We start from the raw sequence: 26,187 nt of genomic DNA on the forward strand, positions 1-26,187 counted from the left end.
AGCTAGTGACGATGATGGCGCAAGTGTGTACGAGTAGTCTAGTGACTAAAACATTTTCGTTCTGGAATGTGCCACTGGCGCACCCGCGCGCGGCAGCTGATAGCGGCTGGCGATAAGCGGAGGCCACAGGATAGTGCTATCGCGTTTTATTATTAAAGGAGAAGCATAAACGACCTCCAAGTTTTCTTTTTTTTTTTTCAGAAATGTGAAGTGGGGGGGGGGGGGGGGGGGGGGGGGTCGACTTACATTCGAGTTGACTTACAATCGTGTAAATACAGTAACTATTTCTATCAAGTTAACAAAAATTGGTCAGCTATTGCATTTGTGTGCGTACCTTAATACCCTTCAAGTAAGGCTGAATTCACTCAACAGCCATTGTTCACCCTTTCCAGAAACAGACAAGCACAACAAAACTTAACATGCAGTCTAAGAGAGCCTCTTCAGCAATCAAAGACCATATCGGCAATGTGACGGCAGCAGCACCACTAAGAAATGAAAACATGCCACATTTTTGCCGAGTGAAAATAGTACAGCGACACCAGCCGAGTAATGTACACAACCACGCAAAAAAGAAAAACGAAAAAGTCAAATGCTACTTGCACTCAAGTCACCAGCCGACAGATGTGGCCTCTTGCGCTGTGCCTTGGGCCCAAATGTCGTTTCGTAGCTTGCTGTGTCCAGGATATGCACTCTATTGTTCTGTAATATGTTTAAGGATACGTACAAAGTGTTTATCAGAACACACAAGTATTAAAGGAGGTTTTGCCCGTGTCTCCTGAGGCACAAACAAATATGCTGGAAACTGAACATTGAGAACATTTATTCCATAATCCTAGTAATATTCCGAACTTTTCGTGTTTTCATTGCTTGCAAAGTCCCCCAACTTTCAGCAGCGAAAAATTTAGATTCCGAGAGTTGAGAACAAACAACCGGCAATATTCCACAGGTGCATCAGAAAATGGCTTAGAATGCACCTCCTGCTATATTTGGAACCAAGGTATGGAGAGTGTGAATTCATTTCCTTTCTCCTTGAGCTTTCCACGGGAACTAAAGTGACCTGTGCCACCAGGCTTGCAATCCATTAGTAGAAGCCAGCATTTAAATGAGAGCACACAGCGTGCAAGGGCAAAAGCGAAGGTGGCTATGGATGTGGAAAAGAGGCTGCGTGGGTCACTGAGAAAGACAAGGCACTGAAATAGCTGAGTAGGGAAAGGAACGAAAGTCAAATGGATGCAGGACTGGGCAACTCGAAGCACAGAGTATAACGAGGGCACGGTGGCAATGGCTACTGCATCATGTAAAGGAAACTTAGGTTTGCTCAATAGTGGGCTCTCAAATATCGTGGATGTATCCAGTGCTTCTCCATTTCAGTGTGCTGCCTGTGCATATTTAGGGGCAGGGAGCCCTCGGCTATGCTTCGCCTGAAGGGTTTGACATTGCGTTGTTGTAATAATATGCTTAAAATTCTCCCGAGGCCTTAAACATCTCCCCTCACGTTAAATTCGAGCAAATAAGGTAAATTAGTCATTTTCCCATCTGTTGTTGCTGCTCATGCCCACAACAGTACCAGCAACCAAAAAAGGGAGTGTTGTTAACAAACAATTCCGTAAAAAATGAATGCTCAAATCCTCAATTCTTCATAGAATTGCAGGAAACTAGGAGCCTTAATTACAGGTCACTTCATGCCAGTCACTCAACTGCAGGGAATAGTTATGACTTTCCAGCCTTTTATTCCTCAGTGCTTGTGAACAGTGTGAAACAATCACACTGTGCTCGCTTGCACGAGATCTGCGCAACCAATAAATGAAAGGAAAGCCCATTAGATAGCAGCGTACTTACTGAAAAACTAGCGTAGTGCATAGATGAGTTCGGAGACACAGGTAGAACATTAAAAACCAAATGAACTAACAGAAATGGTGTTGTCAAAAGATTCCCGCCATAATCAAGGTCAGGTTCATCGGTTCTAGTTTTTTCAATAGAAATGAACCTCAACTCAGAGTCAAGCACAAAGATAAAATTAGTGACCCATGTGGCAACTATGTGCATAGTGACTCCAGACATGCTAACACTAGCGGGAGACATGAAGGTGTAGTCCATAAGAAGTCTAGCTAATTGTGCGTAACTCAATGGTTCGCGACTTATTCTTGACCAGATCTAGACTATACCTCTGGTCAACTTCCAGTGGCTCCGCTGAAGTGGATAAGTTGGAGAGACAGTGTGCAGTGTGGGGTCGCTAGCGCTGAGGTAGACCACTCTCCACGGCACAGGGACAATGGCCCGTCCACTTTCCTTTTCCTGCCTAGCCCTAGCTGCAGAGGCGCAGAAAGTTGACCGGAAGCACAGCAGGTGATGCTGGTTACATAATCTGCGTTTTTTTTCTATAACCCTCCCCCTAGTATAACGCCTAGAGATACTGTGGACAAATATAAATGCAGTTCATTGCAGTTAGCACAAATGGTACTTGTAGCTGTCCTCGCTAAACCATTGTATTACTAGCAACTTCAGAAGAATAACAAAAATAGGCCACCTCAACATGATTTCTGGGTAAACGAATGGCCTCTTAGGAAACTGAAAAGTTGAAATTTCAACAGGAATTCGTCTCAATCTGAGCAGAATTGAACCTGCTGCTGTTCAGGAAAAATCACTTAGCCTGTCTCTCCAGCAGTAAGCAGTGCAATTAGTGCAATTCATCACATGCAAACCCAAATGGCTCAAAACCTGCCTCACTCAAAGATGATTTACACTCACTTGAGCAAGAAAAAAATTTAACATTTTAATGCTGACTGACTGACTTCAATGGAAACTAGGCAGACCCTTTTGGGTGCCTCGAAATACCTTAGCTTTCTCGTTGAGGAGGCTGACAGGCAGCTTGCTCTGGCGCATCACCACCTGGTACGGGTCGCGCATGGCTTTGCCCAGCTCTTCCTGGAACTCCTGCAATGCCCCCTGGCTGACGGTGCGGGTGTTGCCAAACCACTTGGGGTTGGGTGCCACGCGGGCCACCGTGCCGGATGTCACCCATGACTGGTATGGTGCAGCCTTGACTATCTTTCCTTTACGGTCTCTGCAGAATGATGCCATGGTGAAAATCCTCAGTCCCATGCAACGCATATTAATACTACCACAAATCCGTCCGCTCAGTTAAAGGTGGAAGCATGAATGCCAAGCTAGATGAACAACAGAGAAAGGAAGGGAAATGAGGGGGCTCATTATGACATACATGACGGAAGCCAACAGTCACTGAATCCAAGGAGCGTAGGGGATGTTTTTGTTCCTAATTTGTGGTGTTTATCAAAGGGAGATTGATACGGTACTTATTTTTTAGTATTCCTTTAAATACAATTCATCATAAAGCAGAAGAAAAAACAACCACATGCCGCTCGGCGAGATCCGAGCCCACGACCACCGAATTCGGAAATCGTGGGCTCGGATCCCACCAGCGGCAAGTGGTTGTTTTGAGGTAATGGTGACACTGATCTGTAGTTTTCAAATCTGTGTGTATCACCGGATATATAAATGGCACAACTCTTACAATCAACCAATCATATGGCCAACTATGCTGTTCTGATGTATACTTAAGAGATTTTTAGAACCTCTGTGTGTAGTGTCTCAAAAATTCATTGGAGATAACAGCTGGGCCAACTGATTTTTTCGGATCTATGCTGAGCACAAGTGAAGGATTGCTTCTTCTGATAAACAAATATCTTGCATGGCAGAAGGTGTGCATGCAAGCATTTCATTTACTCGTCTTCAGCCAATAGATCTGATGGAGCAAAGACAGAGTGAAAAGAGTAGTTGTAGTTATCAGCCATCGCTGACTGGCTAGTGATAACATTTGCAGAGTCAACAATGTAGTTTGCGTTTATGTCCAATGAAGCAAGATGACAACAGAACCATTGCAAGAAGTCTTTCATGACCCCAGATAATGTCTGTGAATAATAGTGCTTTTCTTTTGTGGCCTCCAATTTTGCACTTAACTTATGTGAAAGGTATGAGACCTCAGCTTGATCTCATTTCTTTTTTTTCTTTTGTATTTCAGCTGTTGCCTTAGTTGGATAACTCAATGGGAATGTTCAGTAATTCAATGGTATACACACGCCATGCAGTAGTTAAAGGGGAAAAAAGAAATGTCTGATTCGGTAAAGCCTTTTGTGCGACCTGCCATTTCCTACTAACTGTTAAAATTTTTCTACCTGTTAAAATGTTTCTACTGGTAATGAAAGCAATGGGCAAAAAATTTAGCACCTTATGTCCTGTACATAAACAATGTCTGTATAGTAAGCCATCTATGCATTAAATATTTTTCTGACTTAAAATGTTTCTACTGGTAATGAAAACAATGCACAAACAATTTAGCACCTTATGTCCTGTACAAAAGCAATGCCTGTATAGTAAATCGTCTACGCATTAAATGTTTTTCTAACTCACTCATAATATTCCGATACACCTCTTCCAATTAGTACTTATGCTTTACAAGAACCTCACAGTAACAGTGTAAGCAATTCAGGAGGTCATTCCTTTTTCATAACTGGTGCTTTTTATCCTTCGGCACAAGTGAAGAGACACTTATGGCTAGTAAACACAAACTATTAGCTTTCTTTTTCACACTGGGATGCATTCTACCTATGCTGTTCATCTCATGATTTAATGCAAACAAAATGAAGCTTTGTTTTCAAAATCTTGAGCACACCACTGTTCACGGAAAGGATGGGACATGTGTTTCCATACTTCGTCTCACAAGCTGTTTGCAGCACTGTGAAAGGTAGAGTTCTCTCTTCCAATCAGGGCGAAGAAAGACAACAGTCTCTCAATTATTTGAGCAGTGTTGCGAGTACTTTTAAAATGATTATTGCAGAAATTGAAAAGGCAGTTCAGGCTGATGTATTTAAAGCACAGCGAGTGTTTCATTCATGGTTAAATTAGCAGAGAAAGTCCGCCCAAACAAAGCATTGTGGAGGCCTGTTGTGAAGTGGTGCACCACCTTATGTAAACGTGTCGGACAATGTTTCTGAAAGCATAATTTTTTTTTTCATGCAGTTTCCAATGCACTGTTGTGTCACACTAGAAGCTCTACAGAGGTCAGTGTAAGAAACAGACCTCTGTGGTATTCGGACAGTTTGTTAGAAACTACCTGTACGGACGTGTATGGAACCGGAACTGAAACTGTTTTTTTCTCTTTATTGCAGTTGGAAAACCAGTGGCACTCCAAAGAATAAGCGTGAGCACTGTTCACAGCTCTGACAAATGAGTACATAATGTGCGCATTCTCTCTGCCTTTAGCTCAATATTTGGTTTGTTTGTTTCACTGCTGTAAAATGTAAAAAAAAAAAAGCAGCTTGGCAAAAAGCCACGCTGAATGCAACATGGAAAAACCGGTATTTTGCACGACACAAAAACAAGCACACACTACATACTGCACAGATGGTGGAACCAGCGAAACTGACGCACACAACACCGCTGAATTTTCAACTCTTAAGTTGTAAGTCAAGCGGTGTTCTGTGTGTGCCTGTTTGTCTTGTCCTGCATCAGTTTGGCGGGCTCCAACATCTGTGCATTATGGACCAACTAGCCGAGCAATTCACTCCATTGAACAACATACTACGCTGCACAGTGCTGACATCCATCACGTTCAAGTTTCTTCTAAAGGAACAATTGGGAATGCAAGAAAGTGCAGATGTATCAAATGTCTACTAAAGATTAGCTATTCAATCTCATATTAGCACCGGCATTTGGTACACCGTAATGACTGCTCAACGCACTATCTAAAGTGACAAGAATGATCCATGTCTTGGGGGCTGACAGAGTCGCGTCCGAGCAGTAAGGACAACGCGGCCTTAAACATAACTGGGTTTATTACATCGCAGCCACCAGGATGTACGTCTTCTGCATATCGGCATCGGCCGCCGAGCCCCGCTGGCTGCGATGTAATAAACCCAGTTATGTTTAAGCCCACCTTGTCCTTTCGGACGCGACATGGTGGCAGCGGTGGGATCCAAACCCACGCCCCAAAGAGACTGGTGCCTCAAACCCGTAGTCTTCGTGAACAAGCACACAGATGCAAAATGTCCCTTTTTGCTGCACTTCCAGCACGTTTTATCAGCAGCTGGACAGCTGACGCAGTAGTGCGGACGCATACCTGAGCCGCACCACTTGCAATAGCCGGTTACGTCTCATTGATTTGGACTGCCATGTAGCAGGCATCTCTCAGGTTTTACTTGGTGTACGGAACCGCGGACTTCTACGGCTGCGATATCTAACTGAGTTTGCGGTCGCAATTCTTTCTACTGAAGTTTGACCATCTCAGAGTTGCGCACTGTCAATATCGCCGTCTCCAGTGTCAATTCAGCATTCAGTTGCAACTTCTCACTGAGGTTTATGTTGATCAGTCCAAACACCAGACGATCGCGAATGAGCTCTTCCTTCAAGCTGCCGTACTCGCATGATTCAGCCAGCTTGTACAAATCTGTGACAAATGTGTCGACGGTTTCTTGAGCTTCCCGCTTTCGTTTGTTGAACTTGGCACTTTCATGTATCACATTCGTGCTTAAACATAACTGGGTTTATTGCATAGCAGCCACCGGGACGCACGTCTTCTGCGTATCGGCGTCGGCCGTCGAGTCCCGGTGGCTGCGATGTAATAAACCCAGTTATGTTTAAGCCCGCCTTGTCCTTACTGCTCGGACGCGAAAGACAGCATACGCATGAGCTAACTCATCGCTGATTTCGCAAGGTTAGGCGCTGTTTCGAATGTCACCACAGGGAACTCATGATGAACCAGTATATCTGGCATTTACCACTGCGCATTAAAATCTATTTGTGAGGAACAAGCGCGAGACGCAAAGGTAAAATGTCGAAGAACCAAAAGTGCGGGAACAGATTGCCGTGCTTACCTGTACGGTCTAGAATTCTTGTACATAAGTAGACGCTTGATGGTCGACTTATCTCGCATCGTCGTGTCATTGCTCTTCTTGGGTCTGTCTGCAAGAGCGAAGAACAGTCAAGAACGCAAGCAGACAACCGAACGCTACTGTCAAGCTTCATTGACGGTACGCGTGAAGCTCACGGGCAAAAGCGAACCACAGAGCTGAACAAGCTGAGCAAACATTCGGAGAGTAAGCAATGCTCCAGTGGTTACCTGGGTTTAGACTGTGCGTTCCTTTATTGAAGGAGCTTGTCTTCTTCGCTCCGATCCTCTTCGCTTTAGCCATGTTGACGCGCAGCAGGCGACAGGTTCGGAAAACGGGAGAAAGTCGCTAGGATGAACTCGTACTTGTGTATGCACGGACTGTTGAGTCTAATATTTACAGTTACAGAAGACCAGTACTACACTGGGATAAGCAGGCGTTACGATGAAATTTCTGTCGACCACACCACCACACTACAGTGTTCTAGAACACTGTAACCGCACTAACCAAGCCGGGTCATCAACAGCACGTGCGGCAGTTTCGTGTATGAACACCTGGACAACCTGGATGTACCCCATCAATGCTTCTACCTTTCTGCATACAACGTCTGCTTGCTCCGCTAGACCGACAAAATCAGCAATTATAGTCAGCAATATTACTCATTGAATTATAGTCCTGACTAGTCGAAAAAACCTTTAGTCATTATAATAGTAAAATACTTTGCTTTAAGTTTTGCAATATTTAGTCTGTAAAATATAAATTTAAATTAGTTATAATGCGATCGCTAGCGCCATTAGTTGGTCGTTGGTGGCGGGGAATGCGGAACAACACGCGTAACAGTCCTTTTCCGTGGTGACGCCATTTTCCGTGGTAGGAAGAATATTGCTCGCTCTGATCGTTGATTGTTTGCTGCGAAGAAGTGGTTTAATATTTTGCTTTTCCCTTTAACAGTGTTCGGGAACAACTCCGATTCAACCAAACATGCAGAACGAGGCCGGAGAGTACGTGGATCTGTACATTCCCCGCAAGTGGTAAGTGCACGTGTTTGCTGCGCCGGCCTTCGCTAGCCCGCGTTGCTTGCGGTATTTGCGCATGGAAAGTGGCGCCGCAACCTTGCAACCGGAATCTTTCCGCCGAAAATTTAATTTGTTGATGATTCTTCTCTGTGCAGCTCAACGAGCAACCGCATCATCCACGCCAAGGATCACGCCTCCATTCAGATCAACTTGGCCATTGTACGTTCTCACTTGATTTTAACTCCTTTCATTTCTTGACTTGCATTGTGCGCAAGGCAGTCCGCTGCGCGCGACCAGTTTGTTGCATGACATGCTGTTTCTGGGGGTTTGTTAATTCTCGCAATTTACGTCGTTACAAAGCACTGTAGTCTTGTACAGTACTTGCTTGTTGGGTTGAAATGGTGGTTCAACATGATTGAGGAAATGAAATTAAAGAGGACAGCAGTAACTTCCTAGATTTTTGGTAGTCAAGATGAAGGTAAGGAAAGAAGTTTTGGATGAGGCCACTTGGATGCTTGTTTCATGCATCCTGTGCTGACTGGACGCATATGTCAGTTGCTCTGTCCTGTGTGCGTACGGCGAGTCGTGGTTGTTCGTCGAAAAGCGCCGAAGTTGTTCCATGCCAGTGCTTGGTGCTCAGTAGGGCTCTGGCGTAGTGATATATGTGCCAGGTGGTTTCATTGCACAACTTGTGTCCAGGTGGACGAGCAGTCGGGTCGGGCGACCGGTGACACAACGGCGTACGCCATCTGCGGTGCCATCCGTCGAATGGTGAGTTGTGCATTCTGTCTTACGCATACAGACTCGAAGGTATCGGGGTATTTTTTACGGACGCATTCAGCATTCTCAACTAGAGGATGTGTTGCACCAAGTGTGCTGGTGTCAAGGCGGGTACTACAAAAGCATAAGGACTTCCTTTTCCCACCATTAGCTTCATGACGAACCTGCGTCACCTGCATAATGAGTAAGCTACCGTTCCTGCATGATGTTTTGAAGTAGGCTTGCAAAATTCATGTACTTGCTTGAAGTAATGTCGAAGTGTAGGATCTCTTGCTGTAGTTGAAACACTGAATGGCCATTAAGTATACCTGCTTGTGGAAAAGTAATTTGATATTGCATCTGAAAATTCGTACAGATTACTGGAGTTGTGGCTCCAGGAACGCATACTTTATTGCATGAAGAACCTAGCCCTAGTGTGTTACTCCTAGTAGGGTTTCAGTGAGGCCTTGCTCTCCCAGGTGGCAGAAGTGTGGTTGCAGCTATAGTTTGATACAACCGAAGAACAAAGCAGCTTTTTCCCGTCAAAGGAGCGGCATGTGAAACGGGATATTCCCCTCCGTCTGTGGTTAGGGATAGTCCTCTCCCTGCATTGCCACTTAGCAGGGTCATAAGAACCAGCCAACGCCATTGGCTGGAAAAGCCGCTTCGTCCTTGAGTTGTATGCGAGTATTGCCTGCCATATTTGTGGTCATTTATTCATGCCAGCTCGCACAGTGCTAAGTTCACAGTTAGATATCTACACTACTGAAAGTGATATGTGGCATTATTGAATGCTGCTATTGCATCCATGCCTATTTCTAGTTGACAGTGGTGGGGAAATATGGGAGCTGTGGTGTTCTGTGCCATGAAATAATTGCGCTGTCTGTTCAGTGTTATCGTCTGGCTGCAGACGTACCACAGATCAGGGGAAAATGATCTTCGGCATTTAAAGAGAAAAAGTGTGAGAAGTTTTCTAGGATGTAGTGTCGTAGTGAAACGACACATGAAGTGGCGCCTCATTTTTTAAACTCTTCTTCAACTATAGCAATGCTAATTTATGGCAGCCGTAAATAGGTGAATTGCTCAAGCTTTACTAGTGCAGTTCTAGTGCAAAACTGATGCACTTGATTTGGTTTACTTGTACTCTAGGGCCATCGAGAAAATCCAGTCAAGTGTTCATAACACGAATGGCAAACTTTGTGAGACTGTTTCACCGTTGTGGTTGCTGTGCATGCGTTGCCTTGATTTCACATGATGTGAAATCAACACGTGGCTCACAGAAGGATATGTGCAGCAATTCTGCTGGATGCATTTTGGTCTTGTCACAAGTGGAAATGACAAGTGTGAACAGATGTGGCATGAATTACATTACCATCAGTGTTCTTAATCATGACTCACCTGCTTCGCAAAAAAATTGTATGCCTTGCAAGATTTGTGAGCTTTATCTTGGTTGCGCATCATGCAATTTGTTCTATGCATGAGGTAGTCTGATCTCCATCAGTTCTACTGTAGAAGGAGTGCTTTCTTAGCCATAGGGGGTGATATTTGAGAAATTGATTCAAGGTATCTGCTCGTTCTTGCTCCAGGAAGGACATAGGCATACAAATTAAACTGCATGGTGTTCCAGGCTGAGCCCAAGCTGTTCACCTCTCGAGACATGAATGACCATTGCTGAAGCAGGGGCCACATAAGAGGGTCAACTGCTTCAACCTCAGCTGAGGCATCTGAAAAAGTGGTCATGAACACAATGAATGCTGTGCTAGCTGTTAGTTTCCCTAGATGATGATGTCAAGTGAAACCCTCCTTTATCAGTACCACATAAATGCTGTTTTAATCAATCATTTTGTTGTTTGGCATTTCAAGAGTCAGAGTTAGCAGCTAGAGTGAGATTTGGATTAGTTTTTGTATTCCTACGAGCACTTGTGGGACTGCATGTGTTATATGTACTTTGTTGTTGGGCTTTAGCAAGTAGCTGCTTAATTTTTCCTGGGTATACTTTTTTAATGCCTACATTGTGTTTTTGCTCTCCTCTTTCCTTTTCTTCGTTTTATTTTTTCAGTTAACTGAAAATCCCATGTGGGCTTTACCCAGGGGGAGAAACTTGCTAGCAATGTTATTTACAGATGCTTTGCATTGCAACTGTTGTGTCAGGTGCCACCAAAACATTATGAAGTATGCTTAAGTGTTAGAACTTTCCTTCATGTTCAGCAGAGAAAATGTGAAAGTTTGCTAGGCTTATGAGAGAATGCGTCAACAGCATTTGTTTGCATGTCTATAAGGGGGAAGAGTGTGTATGAAAATAATTTTTTATTGATGAGGTCATAATTAAGAAATCTTCAAGGAACATTTATTTTTGCATGTTGAATCTAAATATCTGTTTTTATGCTTTGTAGAACTAGTCCTTGTGCACTAGTTTTATAAGAGGCAGAATATTGTGAGCATTATGTGCCATTTACAGCTCATCAGTTGTTCTGCACTGTTTGTTGTGTTTGCAGTATTGAAATGAGCAACTTGGTTGGTGGGTCATCATAAATTTTTGGAGTATACTTGGAGCCATTTATTTAGACTTGAGCTTTAGGTGCCTTGCAATGCTACGCATGAAATTGGTTAAGAAGGAGCTGCTGTTGTGTTGCCACAACATTATCAAGCATTGACTACCACATGTTCGTGGAGTGATATACAGTTGATCCCGGATATATCGAATTATTGCCTATATCGAACAGTTGAAAAATCTCCTTTGGAATCCCATGCAAAAGTACAGCGCTATTGTTCGTGTATATAAAACTCCCGTGCACCGGCATATCGATGTATCGAACTCCGTGCTGAGCTGCGCCCCGGCAAGTGCGCTTCTCTCATCGCATCCCACTCCCGCAGGTGTGCTTCTCCTCGCGAAGCTCTCGCGATGTTCCCGCGATCTCACGCGCGCCGCCCTGCACTCTGAGAAAGGGGCGTGTGGGTAAAAGGTACGTGACGAGGAGCACTTGGAGTGCAATTGGGAGTGAAAGGGAAGCAGGAGGGAGAAACCACGCTGACCGCAGGCGCCCGTTTCCTGTTTTTTGGTTGGCTGACACCGCTGGCGCAGCGAGACGAGCGAGGTCAGTGCAGCTTGGGCTTGTGGTAGTGTGGAGACGCAGAGCGGTGCGTCTTTCGATTCGCTTTGTTCCTTTTTTACAAAGCCAACGTGAAGGCTTGAGACTCGTGTGGTGCAGTGTGTTTTTCTTTCCGCTTTTGGCACATGTTTCTAAGCCATGGCCGCGAAAAAACGCAAGAATTTGGATTTTTCAACAAAGGCGGACATCATTCGACGGGTAGAGGCTGGCGCGAAAAGGTCGTCGGTCGCCGCGGCGTTTGGAATTCCTCACAACACCCTGAGTATGGTCCTCAAGAACAAAGCCAATGTTAAGCTGAAGGCAGTGCAGTCCAGTCGCCCTCGAGCGTGTCGTGTGCGCGTCCCAACCTTTGACAAGGTCGAGAAAGCATTGTACGCCTGGTTTTTGGAGACACATGCCAAGAACGTACCTGTTGACGGCCTAATGCTTATGGTGAAGGCCGAATGGTTTGCTGTGGCCTTTGGAGAAGAAATCTTCACTGGTGGCACTGGTTGGCAGCAGCGATTTAAGAGTCACTACAGCATCGTCAGAAAGACCCTTTCGGATGAAAGCGAGGCGACTAGCACAAGTCACATAGAGAAGTGGTTGTCCGAAGAGTGGCCAAATATTTCCGACAGCTTTTCGCTAACGCAAATATTCAACGCAGATGTGACGGCACTATTTTTGCAAATGGTGCCAAACAAGACTCTGCATCTGAAGGGCACTGCATGCCATGGTGGAAAGAACAGCAAAGTGCGCATATCGATTTTGCTTGCTGCAAATATGGATGGGTCATGCAAACTACCGTTATTGGAACTACCGTTTGTTATCGGAAAGAGAGGTCGCCACGCTGCTTTAATGCGAAAAGCCTCCCGGTTCAATACGCGTCCAATAAGAAAGCTTGGATGACGTGATTTTTTCGTAGAGTGGCTACAGGCGTGGGATGCTGAACTGGAGAAGTCTGGTCGCAAAGTTTGTCTTCTTGACAATTGTTCGGCCGATCATGTCGTCTGCCCATCAAAGCAGATCACCCTCAAGTTTTTGCCGCCAAACACAACGGCAAAACTTCAGCCTCTTGACCAAGGCATTGTGAAAGTGTTTAAGGTTGGGTATAGACGACGACTGGTGCAAAGGCTCCTAACCAACCTTCGATTAGGAATCGAACTCAAGGTGAACCTCCTCGGTGACATTCAAATGCTGGCTGGTGCTTGGAACGACATGAAGAAAAACACAATTGTGAACTGCTTCCGTAAAGCAGGCTTTGTGGTAGCTGCGGACGACGAATGTCCTGACAGTGAAGGCGATGGCGCTGGATGCCTGGACAGCGAATTTCGCGAGCTCTCGGCATTCCCAGGTGGCGTTACAGCACGCGATTTCGTCAGCGCTGACGACGGCGTGCAAGCTGTAGCGGATCGCGCTGATGCGGAGATTGTGGCTGACATCATGGGTGACGAGGATGCAGGCTCGAGCAGCGGCGAAGGTTCTGACGAAGAGGACAACCCACCATGCATGCACTGCACCAGCTTTCAGCGTCATTCGCCGCTGTTGTGGCACAATGGAAGGAGCTGGCCTTTCTCATTTGGACACTGTCTGTCGACATGCTTGAGGACAGCTTAATGAACTTGATGGTGCAGAAGAAAAAGCAAGCAAAGGTCACAGATTTTGTTCTTCCGAAATAAAGTGCTCTGGTCATCGCACTGTGTTTTTGTTTTTTACGCGCCTTGGAGGCACAGATCGGTAAGTTCCCATTAGTTACGACATCGGGAAACTGCCTTGAGAGGAGTGTGGAGTTGTTAGAGAATTTTTTGACATGCATATTTTATATTTCGAATTAAGGATATATCGAACTATTTTGCGATCTCCTTCGAGTTCGATATATCCGGGATCGACTGTATAACAGCCTACCTAGACTCCTCTGCTTATCGCCTTGCACGCCGGTGCTATTTCGAAGCGTTTGCAGAAGCACTGGTGGGCCTTCTGTGTGCTCTTCATGGCTTCTTCACACAAACATGCATGCCCTTGCTCCCTGTACTCACTTGGACACATTGCTTGTGGGTTTTGCTGGCCAGACTTGTCTGGGCAGCCAGCTGTCTAAAACTCCACTCTGTTATGCCTGAGACAGTATCTTGATTTGCTCATGGTTTTTGCTGTTTGCAGGGGGAGTCTGATGACTGCATCACACGCTTGGCCCAGAAAGATGGCTATATTCCAAAGTAAGAACGTGTACAGTAAAACCTCGATAATTAGGTCTGTGTAGTTCTAAATCTTGGCTAATTCAAATTTGTGCGGTCCCGTAATTTATGACAAATTTTACTGGGTAATTCGTAGTGGTAGCCTGCGAGAGCCTAGTTAATATGAAGCCTTGGGTCATGTGACATGCACAGATACTGTTAGAGTTGGAAGGCGCTTCAATGCCTCCCAGTGGGATGCACTATGCTTCAATGGGAGGCGCTATGCAGAAATGTGCAATCCCTCCTGGCGAAGCGAGGGCCCTTCGGAGCCGCGAGGTGGCACTGTGAAGCAACGTCTATACTTTGATACCCGAAGCGCCTCAGCTGCAGTATCCCCAGCACAAAATCAAGTCGTGGTATGGTTCGCTGACCGCTGAAATGCATGCCTGTAGAGGGAAAAGATGTGCTTCACCTCAACGCAGAAGGAGATACCAGTTTCATTGTCACATGTTTCAGGTGCTTCGTCACGCCAGTGTATATTGGAGGTGCCGGCATTGACGCACCTCCCAACTTTAGCAGCGTCTGTGCATGTTGTATGACAACCATTCTTGCTGTTTCCCACGACTGGTTGATGGGACATAACGCCAGCCTGCGCAGTTCCTTTATGTGGTGGTGTTCTGTGGTTAGCGGCTTAGGTTACCACCCTCTCTGATTACTTGTAGCCACAAAATTTGACCGTACCATAAATGTAGCGCAATCCTGCTACAGTTCCTTTTTGCTTGGGTCCCAATTTTTTTGCAGTGCTTGGTTTATTTTTTGCTGTCCCGATGACTTGAATTAACTTGGGTTTACTGTATTTTGTTTCTTTCTGAATTTTACATGATTTGTTTTTCTTTGCAGGGACTACTGATGGGCGCTCTAAAATAAAGTGGTGAACATCAATGTTGTATCGTCTGATCTGGACTGTCTACTTGCCTCACAAGTTTAAACTTGCCCAATACAGGTGGACACTGGTGGTTGTGTAAAAGTAGTCTGTATGCCTATTTGGAGCCATGATTTTGACTTGTTTCAGGATACACACTAAAGGGCAATCTAAGAGGTATTGGAAGTCTGTTTAACTCTATGAACGGGTGGTGTTGAATCTAATTTAGCGTTGCTAGACTTTCAAGCACATTGCTTTTGGAACAAACCTCCGAAGCATATAGGATTAAACTCATCAGTACATACTGCTCTGTCTGGTCCTGCCAACGTGCTTTAAAAATTTGAAGAATTGAGTCAAAGGGCTACAGACTCATTTGAGTAGTACCAGTGTCTTTTTGCTGCTTTCCTGGTCAAAAGTTTTTCGTAACAAAAAGGAGTGATGAAATTATAATTTTCCAGTACACAACAAAACAAATGAATCCATAAGGTACTTTGAGCAGCACAAATGGAGACCTGTGGTTCCTGTGAGTGTTGGTTCTTGGTTAAATGGAAGAATGGTACAGATTAGTGTGGCAAGACGACATTTCAGCTTTGTGTTGATGGTTGATGGGCGGTAATCTTGCCTCTTTCCTGCTAATGTTTAGGCACCCAATTATAAATGCTGTTTGCCAATAGATGAACTTGTATCAAATTCGCATATGTGCGTGCAATTGGATTTTGCAATTGGATTTTGGCACTGGAAAGCATGTCCAATGCTGCAAGCCAAGTTCATAAGCTGCGAGAGTTTATGAAAGCCTTTCTCGTTCTAGATGAGGCAGGCTGCTGCGAACCGTATCTACTAACACGTCTCTACATCGCCTGATAATTATCGTCAGATACCACTGAAGAATGAAATGGCGGATGCCACGAAAAGGAGGCCCTCTGCCGAATTGTGGATTTAACTGTGGGTAATCCCTTACGGTAGTGTTGTGGCGGATTAACTGCAGCTCAATGAAAACTGGTTGACGCTATTGCAGATAGCCTCCTTTGAGAGAATTCGCTGCTTCGATCTTGAGTTATGTCACAGTATTATGCTTTCGTTCCTGCACGCCGTCACTTATTTTATTCAAGAGCGTGCACTGTGAGGAACGGCCTCTGTGTATAAAAGGAAACAGCTAATTCACTTTCAAGCTTTATTCAATCTTAATGCAGTTCTTAAAAGAAAAAGGAAACAAGCACTCAAATGACTAGCACAAGTGTGTACCTCATATATGACTTACAATGCACACAGTCTGCAAATTTGTGCCTTGCACCTAGATTTGCACCTTGCCCAGGCCTTAATCTTTATTAACAAAAATTAGCTTCAACGTGGAAAATTCCCCTGCTAACTATTGAAATTCGCAGTACTGTAGACCATATTTTGGTTGGAAAATTTCCTGCAAAAGGGCAAATTCACCGAGTGGAACGCCACTGGTCTGTGTACACTAATGTTTAGCTCATCGTTCCTGATACAACACGAAATCAAACTTGATGTCTGTACTACTTTAACTCGACTGCACCAAAACATCAATTCGAATAAACCGAAACTTCAAATCATAAGGACGGGAAGAATTTAGGAGAGGCCGTTACGTCACACTGGAAGCCGGACACAAAGGCTCCCTGTGTCTATTTGGCCATTGTCTCAGCGGGCTGGCACATGCACAGCAACCGACACTCTGTGGGACGCCCGAAACTGACAGACGTGTCGATGATGCAAGCGACACTGCTGCGCCGAACGTTACCATTGGTTGCACCATCAGCCAAAGACTGCCAGCAGTCCTTAAGAAAAACGCGTAACTTCCGGCACACCTTTTTTCCCGGCTCGAACAGCAAGGGCCTGTCCTAGCTTCCCTTCTTTCATGGTTTGAATTAATTATAGGAATGTTTGCTGCACTAGCCTGAATTTTGACTAATGCAACGGCTCGCGCATGTCTACCTCCGCCACAAGACTGGTGATCTCGCCAGGAGATAGGGAAACCAGTGTGTCCCCGGTGTCCCAGTGCCTCGTGATGACTGGTGTTCTTAGGGGCTTTGTGTTCTCCATGGGGTCTGGTTGCCCATAAGTGGGCCAGCGGTGTCTCCTGGGTCCCGGAAGGAACTGGTTGGCAGCCAGGCTGACGGGCCTCACATTCTTCAGTCGGATGCCCCTCAGCAGCCTCTGCATGAATGACAAGCAGCAGGCTGTGAGGCTTAGATTAGGGTTAGTTTCGAGGTACGATATCACCAGGCAATGAATTTTAGTTTTGAACGTGTCGGCGCATGTTTGTCGGTGTGCATCTTGTTGCACTTTGTGCTGTGCCCTGGACAAGTTTTAAAAGCGATGAAAATTGTATTCAGGCCTTAAACGGCTTTTAGTAAAACCTGCCGCTTGTTTCTGAGGATTTATGATGCGTAATTGCGCACCTATACTGCCTATAAGGTAGCTGAATGCTGTTGTACCAAATGAATACAATGTGCTGAGGAGGTGCACGAGTATTGTGTTCATTTGTGCCGATTGTCCTACAATCGTTCGGTAAAACCACGTAATGTGGACCTCTCATTTATTTTGTGATCCACTCTCATCCCTGACATTAGGGCTGCCGTGTGGTGGGCCCTAGAAAAGAGCTGAAACCGAAGAAAAAAAAAAGCCTTTGTTCATAAATAATTTCAATTGTGTGTGGGGCATACCTGAAGTCCTACTTTCTCGAAGAGATGACCTCAATAGTGGTTCTAATTTTGGTGCTGAATGAGGATTGCCGATGGCAGAGGCTCTAAACAGCTTACCGTGACATTGACGTGCACCGCGTTCTGATCGATGGCCAAGTGCTCCAGCCGCAGAAGCACCTCGGTTCGCGAAAGCGCCTCCAGCGTTAGCAGGTGTATCGTGCTCGGCAGTGGTGCCCGTAAACCAGAGAACTGCATGGGCAAACACTATGTTGGGACAAATAAAGTAACGCAATATAAAAGTGCCCCAGCCCATACCCTTAGATATAACCTGCTCAAAACTGCATGGGACAGGAAGGCGCCGAATCCCTGAAATTGTCGCTGCGCTACGTGCCGGTCAGCTTGCTAATCGCTCTAGTGACTGTTATAGTGGCTGTTGGCCAGTTATTGACAGTCAGCCACTTGCCGGCCCAGACGACATTCCTGTGCCGTCATTGAATAAGATGAAGTGCCGACATCTGCTTTCTTTCGTCAGATGGCATTGCTCAGCGGTGCTCTCCAGAGTTACTGTATAGAGTAAGTACGTAGTGGTCAAAACATTACAGGACACGTGTTCTCTGAAAAAGTGTACTTCAGATTTACCTTGCGACACAGTCGCGCAGTATTGTTATGAGCAGATGGAGCATACTTGTCCCCTCATACCATGATGCTTTTCAGGCGACTGGAATACGTGACTGCACCGACAAAAAGTTTGCTTCGCACACTGGTGTCCCGTAAACTTTCGATTGCGATAGTACCTAGAGTTGCACGTTTTTTTTTCCTGCACCGCTGGCGCCTCTATTCGCTAAACGCGATCATATGGTTAAAAAGCATGCATGCATTGCAGAGAAGCCAACTCCTTTGCATCGTTTAGCACTAGACTTGCTGACAATCCATTCGTGCAGGCCTACTGTTCTCATGTTTTGGGCCGTTTATTTTCTCTGAGTGCACATGTTCACTGAAAACGGTGCTTTGTTGTTAATAAGTAATTTTCTCACATGTGTTTGCCAATTGTTAAAAAGAAAACGTTTGTAATTGTGGCGTCTGCAACACACTGCGCCACCCATCCACCACAAGCCAATGTGCTCCTGGAATGAGGGACCACCCAATTGTTCTATTCATTAAACGTTTCTCTCTTATTGAGATAGGCCTTGGTACAGTCGAAGCGTTACTAACAAGTTGTGTCATTCAATGCAACAGTAATCTGCCTAGAATAAAGAAATTTTGGCAAGCGGATCGAGCTTGCACTCATTCTTACCACGGCACCTAGTCCGGCTCCTGCATCCAAGAGTTGCGGCTTTCCTTCACAATTTGGATGCTTATGGGAGAAATATGACAGACCTATGTGCAACTCTGGGTAATATACAGTAACATAATGCAGTCTACAGTCACCGGGAGCTTTGCCAGAGTACTGCATTTTTCCTCTCAATGCTTCAGGAGTTGGAAGGCATATGACACTCGCTGCCGGGTGTATCCACTACGACAATCACCTTTTAGTCGCTTATGCATAATAAAATTAGCATAACACAAATGGCTGTCGTCTCAGACCAGCGAGTCATTTTTGTTGGTGTTTTGAAACAACACACATTACACATCACTGCTAACAAACTGCGATAGTGAGCACAGTTCCATTTTGTATAAGGTTCACTATGCGGCGTGGTGGCGCTGTCGTACCTTTTGCACCTGAGGTTTCCACTGCGCAGGTGCAAACGCGAGTATCGGTCGGTAGACTAACTGCAGAGCTTGCAGTCTGAGCATCATCTGAACTTCGTGTGCCGAGCCCAGAAACACACGGTGTGTTCCGCTCGCCACTGTTCCGTGCGGGTGCTCACTCGGTTCCCAGATGCTCTCGTAGTTGCCCAGGTCGTCGCTTGTCGTATGCCACCGGTCGAGCTGCCAACAATGGAGAACTCGTCTTACATCTGCGCACTTAACTTGGGTCACGCGCGATTAGCCGAGTATATAGCAGCTGTGAGAACAAGTGGAGGAAAGGCGGAAGCTGTAAAGGTGGCATTTTTTCCAGCGCTGCGCATGATTCGCGGCCAGGTCGCATAGTCGGGGAATGGTGCGGCCATAATAATAGAAATAACAGACACATTTAGCATACCATGCACAATGTTACCATTACAGTTACCTTTACTGCTACCGGAGTAACGCGGGAGCCTGCGCGCCGTCGGTGCGCCATGGGCTCGCGCGTGGGTGATCTCGGAGGCCTTAAGTGCGCATGCGCAAATCACCTAGAGGGCGTCAGGTGGCGTTGGGTACACGGAAGCTGCGCGCACGCCTGTCACATCGGGACCAATCAACGCGTGCGCACTGGCGGTGGGCGGGTTCTCGGTGTTCCGTTAACGGTAACACGGTGTGCTAAATGTATCTAATATCACAAACGAATTCACTAAAGTGAGCTCAGGCTTTGCGGCTGGTTGCTTGGAAAGCGGAACTATATGCTCTTTATAGTACTTGACTTGCTGAGCCTGCGTTTGATGGCAGTTCAGTGGGTACTTGGGCCAAGAGGCAGTGAGAAATACGACTTAGACAACAAACGCGAGACAAAGTAATACACTAGTTGGAACTAAGAGTAGGAAAAAGATGGGTGGAACGCATAATCAAGAGTACAAATAAAAAAGTTGTTTTGGTTTTGAGGAAAGGAACTGAAGCAGTAGCTGTCGCGCATATCTCTGTGGACACCGGAACCGCATCTTAAGGGAAGAGATAAAGGAGGGAGTGAAGGAAGAAAGAGGTGCCGTAGTGCAGGTCTCCAGAATAATTTCTCCCACGTGGGCACCTTTAACATGCACTGACATCGCACAGCACGCGGGCGCCTTTTGCAATCTGCTTCCATCGAAACGTGGCTGCTGTGGTCGGGTTCGAACCAGTGTACTCCGGCTCATTAGACGTGCGCCTTAACGACTGAGCTACCGCGCCGTGGTTAAGACGCTTGTCTATTGTTGAGGCGACAGAATGGACAGCCACAAAAGGAAGGCACAGCAGGGGGCGGCAAATTCAAATTGAAATGAAATTAGGATACCGTAGGAGAGGAGGCCTTTGTCCTGCAGCGCATGTTATCTGGCTGATGACGATAATAATGACTCAGGTAGAAGACTAGCCAGATCAGTAACCTTCAGGGCGCCACGCTGAACTCTGATCTCTTACATGCCGCGTGCAAAGTGCTTACCATGAGCTCAATGTGCCCTTTTCTGAGGCTGCTGCCTCCTTGCGGCCGGTCCGGTAGTACTGCTAGGGTGACATCACGACCGGTGTCCTGCGGTGACAAGAACGCCAGCTTGATGAATGAAGAAGGGTGCCCGTAAATTAATACATGAAGAAGTAACCACTTTTATACCCTTCCATTTAGTCATCGCCCCAGAATGCATATCTTACTGCGTCAGCTGTTCCTGCGAGTCCACAGAGGTTAAATGTGCTGGTCACTCCCATTACAATCCTTACCTGGCTCCGAGTGATTATGTCCCGATCTATGCACATTGAGAGATCACGTTTCCGGTAAGAGGTACTCAAGGCCTGATGAAGCTGTTAGTGCCTACAAAGTAAGCTTCCGCTACTCCAAGGTAATGATGGAAGAGTGTGAAGAAAAAAGTCACAGGGACACCTTATTAGTTTCTGTGTTGATAATGCGATAGCACTGGAAGCTGTCGGTGCTCTTACCGAAAGTCGCGTCACTTCCGGCTGGCGCCATCACTTCCCTCCGAAAATGGGTGAATTTTATGACTGATGATACGTTTTTTTATCACTTGAGGCTTTTATTGGTGTCGCATTAAAACTTTAAAAGAATGGAAAAGCGAACAGGATGTTAAGCATTCCCGGAAAAAAGAATGATAAAACTTGATCGTTTTTCATTGTTGTGCATTGGCAGTGCACTCAGTACGAATTCCTTTCCTCTTTATTTTTTTACTGAATAAAATCTTGGTAGTACTGCACAAGGACCAGTGGCTTTTTAGTATGTACGTGCACAAATCACTCTTCGAATGTGTATAAGTGTGGGGCACGCTTCAATATGAAGTACATGTTTTAGTTAAACTATACTGCCGGTACATCTGCTCCTTTAGCCGCATGCAACGGAAGACAGCTCTCTTTCATGAGCTCAGTTTACTCTCTTTTCGAGTTATAGCTTTATGAATGAGGTTGGATTTGTTTACATTTAATGACTGGTACGCGTGCGAACTACCAAACCTGTTTCTTCAGAAAGTAAGTGATGGGAGGAAGGTGGGAGTGAAAGAAGAAAGAGGTGCCGTAGTGGAGGTCTCTGGAATAATTTCGACCACCTTGGGATCTTTAAGGTGCACTGACATCGCATAGCACATGGGCGTCTTTGCGTTTTGCCTCCATCGAAACACGGCTGCCGCGGTCGGGATCGAACCAGGGTATTCCGGCTCAGTAGCCGAATACCGTAACCACTGAGCCAGATAAATCAATGAGACGAAAATTCCTGACGTAATAAAGGAAACAAGTGCCCAAACAATACGTTTCTCAGGCAGTGAGTCATGCGCTCATAACACCGGATGAGAACTTCCTAAGTCGAGGGAATGCGTGCAGATGAGAGAGGATTCGGCTTGCCTGAACGTAGATCCATGAGACAACGGGGTAGTAGTTGGACGGAATGGGTAGCTTCTCATCCTGGAGAGTTGCCCTATGGGGGAAAAAAAAGTGCAGTCTGAATCTCTCTTCCGGGTTTGCCAGCTTCGCTTTCATAATGATAGATCGATCAGTCAATAAATTAAGCAGTCGGTCATTTTCATTGGCATTGAATTTCGAACGGCGCTAATTATAGCTGTTTATTCAGGCAAGAGGAGTAAAAAAATATGGTTGATTTGCATAGTTAGGCCAAGCGCGTATTAGGTACGCTAGCGGTTCAGTTTTCACTTCGGTTCCGGTGTTCGGATCCAGTGTTCACGGATGGCAGTTGTTCAGATAGCGATAATGGGTTAATTATTGTCCATATACGCTAAATTGGTCATTCGCTACATGCATAGATCCCTGGGAGTCTTCCTACCACTTTTGGCGCAGCGGTGCAGCTGCCAAATTAAGATGTGCCACTGCTCTTCTATGGCAGGTGCGGCCATCAATGGAACTTGGGTTGCGATCCAGGTTCCTCTTCCTGAGCAGCCTTTCACGATTGAGCTGCCGCCTGACACGGTGGGCAGGCTGCTCATCTGTTCACCACTCGGTGGGTAGGTGAGCAGCCTGCCACGAAACTGACAAACACACAACGGTTAAATGCGGGGAATAGCCACTATAAGTGCTAGCGCGCTAAAAGATAATGTGCAGGCGTCCTTTATAGGAAGTCAGAAAATGTCACGAATGCCCGAGAGCATATTAACCCATCCATTACCCGTTTTCCGTTCTCACAGCACTTAACGCATCGTGCAGAATGACAGAAGTGATAATTAGTGATAACAGCAGCGCAGAAATAAAAAAGACAGGCAAATTTTCCTACCGTGGAGTGAGAGCAAATGCATATTCACTGTTTTAAGGATGATAAGTTACGCACAGGTTGTTCTCTGTGGTTTATATTAAGCCGTGTTGTCACCTTACCGCTAAGTGTGATGAATCACCAGAGAGGCAAATGAGGGACTCACACCCGGTGCATGTTCTTCCAGCCGTTGCCGTCCGTGTAGAAGCCGTCGCTGTTTAGGTCGCTCTCGTAGCGGGTGACCACGTCCTGTCCCGTGAGGTCACTGGCCCTGCATAGTGCAGATCACAGCACATGCTTGTGCGATCTGTTGCTAATGCTATGTTGCTGGTGCACATTGAACTCGGTTCGAATCACTTTCATTTCACTGGGGTGCAACGCTGCAAAGCCGCGGCCATGCACAATGTTTGAAAACAAGGTGGAACACAGCTGGTATAGTTGGCATAGTAAAAAAGTCTTGTACCATCCTTGCCTCAGGTTGCTCTTCCTAAGATCTTCCAGAACACCACCTGCCACCGTTGGCAGGTGGAGGCTTTCCACAGACCTACTGGGTCTGGTGACGCCCTGCAGCCAATGGGCACTCTCCTGTCTGTTGATGACGTCACTGCCCGCCAGCCAATTAAGATTTTTCTAGATGCCGCCGATTTTTTTGCTCCGAGGCTTCTATTCTATGGCATAAACATTTTAAGGGGACAGTTAAGCTCTTAATGGGGTCAATTCCCATACATGCACAACTGATCATTCTCTACATTCATAGATCCCTCGGAGTCCTCATATGCGATGCGCCACTGTCCTGCGGTGGTAGATGTTGCCATCAGTGGGCTTTGTGCGACCCGGGCTGCTCTTCCCGACCGACCGATCATTTAATTAACTTCCACCTGCCATTTTGGGCAGTTTGCTTACAATCCGGTGGACAGGGTATGATGTCACCGCAAGGTCACGTGACCTATGTGGCCTACTTGCCTCCTAGGTTGAATCTCTGTGGATTTTTCGCTCACGGCCAACGACGCCAAATGCTGACGACGCCAACGTCGGATTTTCTACGGCACCAGCTTTTTAACGCTACCACATTAAAACTACCTCACCAAGTCTGTGCTCATATTACAGTCAACACAAGCACCTTTCTTCGTTTAAGCATGCCTTTTAGACATGTGCTCTAGAAGGGTGGGACGTCTTCCAGTATGCACTCTAACAGTAATAAGGGAGTAATTACTCATTGGCATCCATCCAAGCGCAGCCTTACCGCTACGAAGGAAAGCTACTCTAGTGATGAGTGGTCCAGGGACGAATTTTTCTTTAAGTACGAAATTTCTGAGAAAGCTATATAGCTTTGCATTGTAAGCATAAGGCTGCGCTTGGGTGGATGCCAATGAGTAATAATTACTCCCTTATTAGAAATGTGCTCCACATTGGGGGATTCCCTTGAACGTTTGACCAACACTGACAGTGCAGGGAAGAATGTAGGTAAACGCGACACGCTGTCCTGGTTGAAATGCAACCATGCTTATCTTAGCATAGATCAAGACAAACTGTGCCAGCAATTACTATGCGCTAGCACATGACAAAGCTTGCAATTTTTTTACGTAACACGTAAATGGGGTTGGAACGCGAGAGAGTACTCCTTCCCGCACCTGTGCAAGTACGGTACTTAAAACAAACTAAACAATGACAAGTGATTCCGCATTTTAGCAGCATCGCTCGCAGAATAGCAACAAGTGACTTACGACGAGGGCAAGGGCCCAACCGTCCAGGTGAACTCGATGAAGTCGGAGTCTCTGTGGAGAGTGACCACTTGGGTGACGAAGTTATTGAAAGTCTGATGAACTTCTTGAACGAAGCGGCCCTGCATGACCAAGAAAATGTGGTGGCTTGGTCACTTTTCCAATGCATACGCGGGAATAAAGAAATGTGCTCCTGTGTGTTTCTTCAAGGGGCTTACGGTGACAGGAATATTCTAATACATGATCAGGATAAGGAAAACTGTCCCTTCTCATTCTATCTCCTGGTTTTCAAGTGCTATCTTAACAATTATGAAAAAAATACTGGGATATTTCCAGAACGATGTAGCGTAAATGTGCCAAAAACAACGTTCCTTGTACTAAGTAATGTAAATTTCGATTGCGACATGGAACTTCAACACTTCAAAAATGAGTGCCTGGGTATCCTCGAACACCCAATGAAAGGCAACTTGTCTGAGCCGTCTGCCTCATTTTAAGCCCTGTGCCATTTCTTCAGAACTTTATTGTGCCTATATCTCTAATCTCAAGATATCATTTGTGACATCACTGCTATTCCTTCAACTGTCCATTCTTTCATCAATTAGATCTTCACATGAGACCTATGCCGGTGTAGACCCGCAGTAAATGGCGTCGCCGTTGCTTTTTATAACAGATAAATATCACGTTATCTTGTTAGTTCAAATGATTATTACCGAGGCGGATCATACAATGGGCGTCCTGGAGAATGAACCATGTATGGCTCTGTGACCCAGGCTGCCTGCTCCGTTTACGCTTTGAAGTGAGTGTTGAAGACTCTATTGGAGTGCCTAGCAGTGATCACACGTGGCCGAAACCCAAATAATAATAATTGGTTTTTTAGGGAAAGGAAATGGCGCAGCATATGACTCATATATCATTGGACACCTGAACCGCACCGTAAGGGAAGGGACTAAGGAGGGAGTGAAAGAAAGGAAGAGGTGCCGTTGTGGAGAGCCCCGGAATAATTTCGACCCCCTGGTGATCTTTAACGTGCACTGACATCGCACAGCACACGGGCGCCTTCACGTTTTTCCTCCATAAAAACGCAGCCGCCGCGGTCGGGTTCGAACCCGGGAACTCCGGATCAGTAGTCGAGCGCCCTAACCACTGAGCCACCGCGGAGGGTAGAGACCCAAATCCGAATTGGATCCAGGGCTTGCGGAATTTCAGTGAGTTCTCATGGGTGGCTAGGTGCGGCACGGCGCATTTTCTCTCTCACACCTCCGTTTTAGAGGGGGGCGGAAAGCCGAAGTGTTTTTAGATAACTGACATTCCTCCGCAACCTTAATGCGCTGTTCAGTACTAGGCTATAGCACTAGCATGTTGGAAGCGTACTCCTCCAAGCACACTCAGTGACCTCAGTGCTACTGGTAGATTTCTGTCTTTTGGACTCTGCAGCCCGGCGACCTCCTTAGTAATCTTAATCAGTAGAGTCCCGGAA

The 26,187-nt window shown here is 46.0% G+C and overlaps 3 protein-coding genes across 3 annotated transcripts in view; 1 reads left to right on the forward strand and 2 right to left on the reverse strand.

Moving 5' to 3' along the window:
• Ns2 (nucleostemin 2) overlaps positions 1 to 7,465 on the reverse strand; it is a 39,549-nt gene extending 32,084 nt beyond the window's left edge. Inside the window, exons 1-4 of the mRNA XM_077641138.1 lie at positions 7,136 to 7,465; positions 6,891 to 6,978; positions 2,836 to 3,064; positions 601 to 699 (exon numbers count right to left, since the gene is read on the reverse strand). Of these exons, the coding sequence (XP_077497264.1) occupies positions 601 to 699; positions 2,836 to 3,064; positions 6,891 to 6,978; positions 7,136 to 7,208 (489 nt within the window). The 5' untranslated portion in view covers positions 7,209 to 7,465. The remainder of the gene's footprint in view (positions 1 to 600; positions 700 to 2,835; positions 3,065 to 6,890; positions 6,979 to 7,135) is intronic.
• Positions 7,466 to 7,659: 194 nt separating this feature from the next.
• Positions 7,660 to 14,882, forward strand: RpS21 (ribosomal protein S21). The gene is made up of 6 exons (XM_077642020.1): positions 7,660 to 7,775; positions 7,857 to 7,936; positions 8,077 to 8,140; positions 8,621 to 8,692; positions 13,927 to 13,982; positions 14,841 to 14,882. The coding sequence occupies exons 2-6, from the start codon at positions 7,887 to 7,889 to the stop codon at positions 14,848 to 14,850; spliced, it is 252 nt and encodes an 83-aa protein (XP_077498146.1). The 5' UTR covers positions 7,660 to 7,775; positions 7,857 to 7,886; the 3' UTR covers positions 14,851 to 14,882.
• Positions 14,883 to 15,585: 703 nt separating this feature from the next.
• Positions 15,586 to 24,838, reverse strand: LOC144108198 (lysosomal alpha-mannosidase-like). The gene is made up of 7 exons (XM_077641477.1): positions 24,714 to 24,838; positions 23,156 to 23,260; positions 22,134 to 22,206; positions 20,737 to 20,823; positions 19,236 to 19,454; positions 17,643 to 17,774; positions 15,586 to 17,037 (listed from the first exon to the last, which is right to left on the reverse strand). The coding sequence occupies exons 1-7, from the start codon at positions 24,836 to 24,838 to the stop codon at positions 16,789 to 16,791; spliced, it is 990 nt and encodes a 329-aa protein (XP_077497603.1). The 3' UTR covers positions 15,586 to 16,788.
• Positions 24,839 to 26,187: the final 1,349 nt, after the last annotated feature.

The sequence above is a fragment of the Amblyomma americanum genome, chromosome 10 (assembly GCF_052857255.1).
Source record: "Amblyomma americanum isolate KBUSLIRL-KWMA chromosome 10, ASM5285725v1, whole genome shotgun sequence".
In the NCBI taxonomy this organism is placed as follows: domain Eukaryota; kingdom Metazoa; phylum Arthropoda; class Arachnida; order Ixodida; family Ixodidae; genus Amblyomma; species Amblyomma americanum.